This window comes from Neophocaena asiaeorientalis, unplaced genomic scaffold, assembly GCF_003031525.2.
Source record: "Neophocaena asiaeorientalis asiaeorientalis breed wild unplaced genomic scaffold, Neophocaena_asiaeorientalis_V1.1 scaffold57, whole genome shotgun sequence".
Lineage (NCBI taxonomy): Eukaryota > Metazoa > Chordata > Mammalia > Artiodactyla > Phocoenidae > Neophocaena > Neophocaena asiaeorientalis.
Genome location: NW_020172731.1, coordinates 3,513,284 through 3,522,229, shown reverse-complemented (window position 1 = coordinate 3,522,229; position 8,946 = coordinate 3,513,284). Strand labels below are relative to the sequence as shown.

The following is an 8,946-nucleotide window of genomic DNA, read 5'->3' as shown; positions in this document are numbered from 1 at the left end:
TTTGCGGTACGCGGGTCTCTCACTGTTGTGGCCTCTCCCGTTGCAGAGCACAGGCTCTGGACGCGCAGGCTCAGCGACCATGGCTCATGGGCCCAGCCGCTCCACAGCATGTGGGATCTTCCCGGACCAGGGCACGAACCCACGTCCCCTGCATCGGCAGGCGGACTCTCAACCACTGCGCCACCAGGGAAGCCCAAATTGACCATTTTTTGGTTAAGTAAAACATAGTAAACCAAATAGTTAAGGATTGGTTAAGTCTCACCGATTTCATAGGTGGGTTATTAGATTGAGAGACCCCTGAATCCAGCTTATCAAGAATGAGTGTGGAAGCATTTTGGAATCACTCTGCTAATTTATGGATATCTCCATATAACACAGTTAGGGATTCGACCTTTTAAGAACAGGATAGTTTATATATTGCTCCTGGGAGAAATATCACAAAAAATTATACTTATGGTGAACAAATATGCAAATATTAGGGCAGGATTTGGGATTCGGAATCAAATTATCTTACTCAGATAATTCTTCCAGCAATTCTATCTGGAGTTATCAGACTCCATCTGGGCAGAATTCTAGAACTATAATATTATAAAAGTAATTCAATGAGTATCTGTGACCAGCTCTTTCCTCTCCTTGAAGTCATATGAAAAACACAATGTTCTGAGCTGGGCGAATGTAAAGCACAGTGCCTTCCACTGACATATTTGGTAGTCTAGTTTTGGTGAAAATAAAATTAAAGCACTACCTTTCAAACTTATTTTAATTTTTTTTTTCTGTTGACTCTTGTAAGTACCGCTTAAAACATATTGCTGGTGGGTCAGAATGGTCTTTCTGTTACCCACACTCTGAGCACGCAAATCAGGTTTCAAGTACAGATTACTTGGAAGGTAGAAAATAATGAAGTTGTTTTTCTTTTTTAAATTCCTTGGTTTAAGACACAAAAGTGAAAACTTTCCACTCTTAAGATCATAAAATGTTACTTTTGCTGTTATTGTTAACCCCCTGCAACAGTCTCATTCATTCATTTAATACTTTACTTAACAATTTACAACTTACAATTGATTTAACAATTAATAACTACAATTCATTGAACAATTTGAGTGTCATCTACAGTGCTGTTTTTGAGTTGTCAGGTTTGCATGCAGGAGCGCTAAGATAATAGATTTAGATAGGAATTTATCACTTTAGGATTTCTACCTCATAGATGGAAAAAAGCTGAAAATATTAATTAATTAATCAATGATGTTGGCCACTTGATCAGGAAGTTGAGTAAAGTTGCCCTGAGACTTATCTTACAAGCTACGCTTAGACAATAAGAAGTTATGGCCTTGCTTAAAGTAGACCAGATGTTTCCTTTTTTGGTTAGCGTGACTATCTGCAGATGTATGTGCTCCATAAGGAAGCAGTCTTCTCATTCCAAATCTTCCATGAGCAAGGTTTTACCAGGGCCATTAATAATCTACCATATGATTCAACTATCCCATTTCTGGGTATTTATCCAAAGAATACAAGAACACTAATTTTGAAAAGATATATGCACCCCTATATTCAAGCAGTATTATTTATAATAGCCAAGATGTGGAAACAGCCTAAGTGACCATCCATGGATGAATGGATAAAAAAGATGTGGTATACAAGTACAGAGGAATACTGCTCAGCTATAAGAAAGTTGGGATCTTACCATTTGCAACAACATGGATGGACCTTGAGGATATTATGCTAAGTGAAGTAGGTCAGATGAAGCAAGATTAATGCCATATGATTTTACTCCTATGTGGAATATAAAAAATAAATAAACAAAAAAGAAACAAAATAAATGAAGAAACCAAAACAAACAAAACAAACACTTAGATACAGAGAACAGAGTAGTGGTAACTGGAGGGGAAACAGCATGGGGTGGACAAAATGGGTAAGGGGGGTAGACTTTATGGTGATGGATGGAAACCAAATTTTTGGTGGTAAGCATGCTGTAGTGTATACAGAAGTAGAAATATAATGTTGTAAACATGAAACTTATATAATGTTACAAGCCAATGTTATCTCAATTAAAAAATAATGAATATTAAATAAATGAATGAATAAATAAATATCTCAGCAACTGGTCACATGTGAAGCTTATGCCTTCCAGGGTGTATTAATTATAAGAGCTCAACAGACAATCAAATCGGGCCCAAGCAACTACACACATTTATGTATGCATCAAAAGTAATACTATATACACTATGATGTCCTTTTGTCAGGTAGATAAATCAGGATGGAGCTACATGGATTTGACTATTTGTAATTAGCTTTTGATATTAACCAGTGTCAAAATAGCCAACTTGCTGTGCCTCTTCCAATGTTAGATTTTGGAATAGCTCCAGAAAGTGAGATCACTTTTGAACACATAATGTTAAAGGCCCAAAAGGGAGACCGTTTATGAAATTAATTATGTGAGCACTCTACAGTAGAGTTAGTATATAAATCTAGCATGAGTATAGTATAGTAACATTGTGAAGTTAGGAATAGAAATGGGGTAGAGGTTAGGCTTAATTCTAGGGATTATCCTGTACAATAGGAGTTCAGTAATCACATAGAAGCAAAACCAAAAAAATGTGTTTCTAATATATTATGAAAGGCCTTATAACCCCATTAACTTCCTTTATGAAAATAGTGGTTCTGTTTCTCTGGAAAACAATTTAGAAATAACAGGGTTTTATTAAAGGAATTGGTGAATAACCGTTAGAATATGTTATCTTATTTCAGTAAATAATCACTTAAGACCTTACAAAAAGAATCTAACTCCTGATAAAGAAAGTAGAAAATCCATAAAAGTCAGCTATACCGAGAATGGGCCCTAATTCTCTGTAACATCCCAAACTTCATTCTAAAATCTTATAGTTGAATGCCGGTTGCTGCCCATATTTTATAGTTTACAGATAATTGGCAGACAGTTTCAGATATTGTTTATTTTAGATAATAAGGTTGAAAGGAGATTAGTTTCTTGTTTGATCCAGAAGTTTACGTTCTTCAGTTTTACCCTATTTCTCAACTATGTAACACTTACCCAAAAGACATATTGTTCAATATGTCCATTTTGTCAGGAAATGCTTAGATATAAATATAGAATTCTATTACTAAACCAAAAAATGAAATCCATGGTGATTTTCTTTCCCTACTTTAGTAGTAAAAAACTTTTTTATTGTATTTTACTGTTACTTTTCATGAAAAGTTATTGATAAAAATGTTGGTACTATTTTATTTTCAAATTCAGTGGCCAAGAAATATCAGAGGAAAGAACATTAAAAGGACTTTTCTTTGGGTTTGCCAAACACAAAACCAAATTTAAAAATATGTATAACTGATTGACTTTGCTATAACCTGAAACTTAATACAACATTGTAAATCAACTATACTCCAATAAAAATTTAAAAAAATATAAAACAAGACTTGAAAGTCACAAAAAATAAAATAAAAATATTTTACAGGAAATAAAATTCTTAATGCTTTAAAATAAATTGCTACTCATATAAGCTGTCTGATATCAAAATACGTGATCTGCTGACTTTAAAATCCAGGATCCCAATCTTACTTTCAAAAAAATTCAGAACAGTGTGTACATTCCCACAAAGAAGGATTTTTTTTTTTTTGCTCACTCTGATTACTGTGTCAAAAAGGAAGATTGTTTAAAGAAAGAATTAATGGCTAATAGAAATATATCAAAGTGAAAAACATTTAATTAAAGATAGATTTGCTGATTTTATAAAAGCAAAACCCAGCTGTGCTGTCATGTTACCTCTACACACTTCAGTATGCATTTCTTAAGAATTATAGAAGTTTCCTTACCAAGATATAGTTTCTAAATCAAAGTATTAAATTTGAGAGTTTTTTTCCTGTTTCTCAGTTAATTTCTCAATACATGTTGTCCTCATTACTTCAAAAATAGACCATTCTTTTGGTGAATTATACAAAATGTGATCCTAAGTATCTCAAGGTGTCGTTTCTTTGTGTATTTATACATAGTTATTAATTTTATTAACTCAGTAGCACTTTAACAATTATACATCAGCTCCCAAGTGGATTTTGTTATTCTAGACTAGGTGAAATATAAGCAGAAACCGTATTAGCAATGGAAAAATGATATAACACATGAGCTACTAAAGAAAGGATTCAGGTTCTGAATTAGAAGTTATAAATATAAAGCTGTATGTAAGTTTCCACTTGTAAAATTCTGATGGAGAATGTTCATTTGTCAATTTTTTGTGCTTTCTGAAATAATCTAACCTATCATAATGGATGTTGTGAAAATACAAATAAAGTTTCACAGGAAAGGGAAACCTGTAGCATACAGATAATACAATGGACATAACAATTTTAATTTTTAAAATGTGCTGCACGGTTGTTTTTTAACCATTCAGAGAACTTTTATCTCAAAAGCCACTATTCACGTTCAATCTGCACAATAAAAGAAGTAGCTCTAACTCATATAGCTATAAAGTTAACTGCAGTTAATTGTCAATCTTCCTTTATGTTTTGCAATTAAACTACTTTTGCTAATGGTTTTCAGTCCTTGGGTTACTTTTTTGGTTCTCAACAAATCTGTTATCAAGGAATGAGAAGCAGAGAAGCGTGTGCCCATCATTTGTCAAATTTGCTAACTTCTTTTAAAACACCTTTGCTAAAATGCTTGAAAGGACAGTAAGTGAAAAACTCCTGGCAAAACCAATGTTCTTTAAAACATGACTCATCGATTTAATGTATTCATGTCACCTCTGTTCCTCATGGAGAACCCACAGTTGGTTGTAATACTCATAGAGTGCCAGACCTCAATGTAAGGATAAAGACATGCAATCTCTGTTTCTATTTGTAAAAGTTCTTTCTGTATTTTTATTAAATTGATACTTGGACTATATAATGTCAGTGTCTACCGACATTGGTAGTATTCTTGACTTTTAAAAATTTGATTCTAATAATTGATTTTATATTTTGGTCAACAGATTTTCCACATGACGTATGATCTCGCCAGCGCTGTGGTGAGGATTTTTAACCTCATCGGCATGATGCTGCTCCTTTGCCACTGGGATGGCTGTCTTCAGTTCTTGGTACCACTGCTGCAGGACTTTCCACCAGATTGCTGGGTGTCTCTAAATGAGATGGTTGTAAGTAATTCGTCTTATTTTACACTGTGTTTTCTACGTTTTGCCAACAAGTTCTAAATATTTATGTTAGAATGATCTAATTAGCCCCATAAATGGTGAAAGAAAACTTAATTTTGCTTCTGTGGATATAAAATCAGATGTTTCTGTTTCTACAGCTAAAGTTTATTTACATGAAATGTTCCAGGGGGATGTATATGTTACAGCCTCTATTTTTTAGATATCTTACTCTGTGTATATTGAGACATATTTTATTTCAAAGGTACACACACATATAGTCATAGTATTGTACAACATTCTTTTAAAAATGCCTACTGCTCAGAATAACTTCTTTCTTTCAACATGATTTTAGCATTTACTGTGTTCAAGACATGCAATTCTAGGCATTGTAAACATGCAGACATGTTACATCAGTGTAAATGCAAATGAGATATGTATGACATGCAATGATATTTCAGATAGTACTTCCTTCTAGAGAAAACATCATGGGAAAGATAGCCTTTAAACTTTACCATAAAAGACATGTAAATATAAAAATGTCTGTGAAATAGAAAATTGATTTACATAGTTAAGTGTACTTATATTCACATTTAATTTTAAGAGCATTCATTTGGATATACGTAGTGCAACAGTCACAAAGGAATTGAAACAATTGTGAATTTTTTTTTAAAAAAAATTTATTTATTTATTTTTGGCTGTGTTGGGTCTTCGTTTCTGTGCGAGGGCTTTCTCTAGTTGCGGCGAGTGGGGGCCACTCTTCATCGCGGTGCGCGGGCCTCTCACTGTCGCGGCCTCTCTTGTTGCGGAGCACAAGCTCCAGACACACAGGCTCAGTAGTTGTGGCTCACGGGCCTAGTTGCTCTGCGGCATGTGGGATCCTCCCAGACTAGGGCTCGAACCCGTGTCCCCTGCATTGGCAGGCAGATTCTCAACCACTGCGCCACCAGGGAAGCCCGTGAATATTTTTAATATATATATTCACAGATATTTGTTCGCTCTTTAAGTTCTCATATTTTCTTCTTGCATTACATTTTAATTACCTTATATTTAATAAAACGTTATTTAAGTTAACTGCACATCAGAATAGCCTTCTCTTATGTTTCAGATTTTATAGGTGGTAAATTTTATGAGACTTTCACAGAATTTTAACTTTGGCATAAATCGAACACCCTCTTCTTTTCCGGACTGTTCTATTATTAATTTCATAGATTGTTATTGTAAAAATGACATAGACATCTTAAGAATATACATTTTTGTCTCCTAACCAATGAAGCTCAGGCTTTGTGTCTGAAGGCAAGAGGGGTTTATAGCACATGTTGAGAAGAATGTCTTTTTTTCTCCCTTTTGTCTCTTCTTGCCTACGTATTTTTCTCCCTTCCTCCCTCCCTCCTTTCCTCCATTCTTTATTCCTTTCACTCCTTTCTTTGAGGCCCAGTATTCACCTGGATCTCTCCTTCATTTCATTCATATCTGCTTAAATGTCACTGCCTCACAGAAGCCTTCCCTAACCACCCTAATATATTACCCAATTTGTTTATATTTTATCTTAAAAGAATTTAGCAACTCACACGCACATGGGCATGCACACACACACACTTATTTGTTATTTATATTTTTCTGTGTTCCCCACACTGGAGCATAAGTGCCATTCAGTCAAAGAATTTGTCTGGATTTTGTTCTATATTTTATCTCCACTGCCTACAACTTTGCCAAACATAGTAATTTGTTGTAACCTAGTCACTTATCATCAAAAGTTTGAGAAATGTTCTTTATGGAACTTTCTGTATCTAAGATACAAACCAAGGAGTTTGATCAACTCACTTTTCAAATCTGTGTAGTCTCATTGATTATAGATCTGTCACTTTTCTTATCACTGAAGAAGCAAACATAAAGACAGTACTAAGATATTTGGGGATGAGGAAAAAACAACGGCTCTTATAAACTCACTGCTGACTGAGTGAATAGTTATAAAAAACACTAACACCGCTGCCAAAAGATGATTCATCATTGGCACCAACTAATATTTAAATTTGCAAATAATTATTATTTTAAATTTTCTCTATGTATCTTTTAAAAAATAGCAATTGTCATTATTGAAAGAGTAAAGGAATTGTTATTAGGTATCCATAAATGGCATATAATTGTATAATTATAATATTAGGAAATATACTAGTTAATATGTATAGTGGTAAACACATTTAATGAAGAAAAATTTTAATGTCTTGCTCATTTTTCTTTAAATGCCTCTATATGTGCCCATTTGCGTCTGTGTTTGTTTTTAATCTAACATAGTCAAACCTTTGCTATATTCTGATGTTGAACAAAATACCTTTCCTGAATTTGCAATTTGCTTCTTGGGTTTTTTTCTTTTTGGCTGCAGTTTTACTTAGGAAATTGGCTCCTATTTTCTTTCACATTTATTTAATATTATTTCCATGTCTAACTCTAATGTAGAGCATAGGAAAGAGTTAAGTCTTACATTCAACTATAAGGACCAGAAATTCTTCTATATTGTGAATATTAGTGATATAAAGGAGATAATAACCATAAAAAAGACAATTTTTAATCAATAGAGAATCTCAATAGTATCTTTTGACCTTGAAAATATTATTTTCTATCCTAAAGTTATTGAATTCTCAAAAAACTTCCATCCATCACAACAAAACAGAGAAAAGTGTATTTACATACAAAGAGGGTTTTAAAGGAGAAATGAAAATCCAATATAAGAAAAAAGCACTCTATATTTACATATCATGCTTACTGTATACAAACCTCAGTGCTTTGAAAAAGGCTATCTTATTTGGTCCTCACAGCAGAAAAATGAGGTATGTACTATTCTCCTCCATTTTGCAGTTCAGAAAACTCAGATTTTTAGAGGTTAAACTAATTGTTCAGTGTCACACATGTAGTAGATTATAGAATCAAGATTAGAATGCATATCTATCTGGCTCTATAATTTCTGTTCTAAACTACGTTAGAATACCTTATGTTGCACAGATTATAGAAAACAGTTTAAGAAAGTAGTTACAAAAAAAGAAACTTGTAGTCACAGCACACCAATTACAGTAAAAAGTCACTTGAAAATCAGCATTTGAGCTTTGACACTAAAAAGTGGCAAGACTGATATGAGACGTAGATGTAGAAAAAGAAAATCATATTGGGAAGGCCAAAATTGGGAAGCCAGATCAGGGTGGATGCAGGACATGATTGATGCTAGTCATTTTGGGGTCTGGGCTTGACAATTGTGCTTTAACATTTGACATTGGTACTAAATGATTTAAGATAATGATTAGGTAGAGTGTGCAGCGAATTCCTTATGCCTTCCTTCTTTTCCATATCATGCTCTTAAATGATTTATATTTTTAAATACTATTTTGAATCCTCCTTAACCACTTTTGCATTTATATCTATATTCTTATTTTCATATATATACATTTAAAATATTTCTTAAACACATTTGCATGTATATCTATACCCTTATCTCTATATATATTTAAATCCTCCTTAATAATGTTTACATTTGTATTTATATCCTTATCTACATTTATACATTACTAGCTAGTTATCCATATATGCCCTAAGATGAGAAATTCAGAGGCATTGCCATAACTATACTATATCACTAACTGGTAATTTGTTCAATATATTTATTGTTATATTAACTATTTCTAATCTGCATTTTATTCCATAGAAGGAAGCTCAATTCTTCTTAGCTAATTCCTTTCCAGTCCTTATAAATTCCACTAAAATCATTGCTTAAATGCTGTTTTTTAAAAAGTCAGTCCCTCCATTTATATATGACTGATTCATT

At 33.2% G+C, this 8,946-nt stretch overlaps 1 protein-coding gene across 1 annotated transcript in view; it reads left to right on the top strand.

Moving 5' to 3' along the window:
• The window catches only part of HCN1 (hyperpolarization activated cyclic nucleotide gated potassium channel 1), a 369,296-nt gene that overhangs the window by 197,563 nt on the left and 162,787 nt on the right, over window positions 1-8,946 (top strand). The window contains exon 3 of the mRNA XM_024740359.1: window positions 4,977-5,138. Coding sequence (XP_024596127.1) covers window positions 4,977-5,138 — 162 coding nt within the window. The remainder of the gene's footprint in view (window positions 1-4,976; window positions 5,139-8,946) is intronic.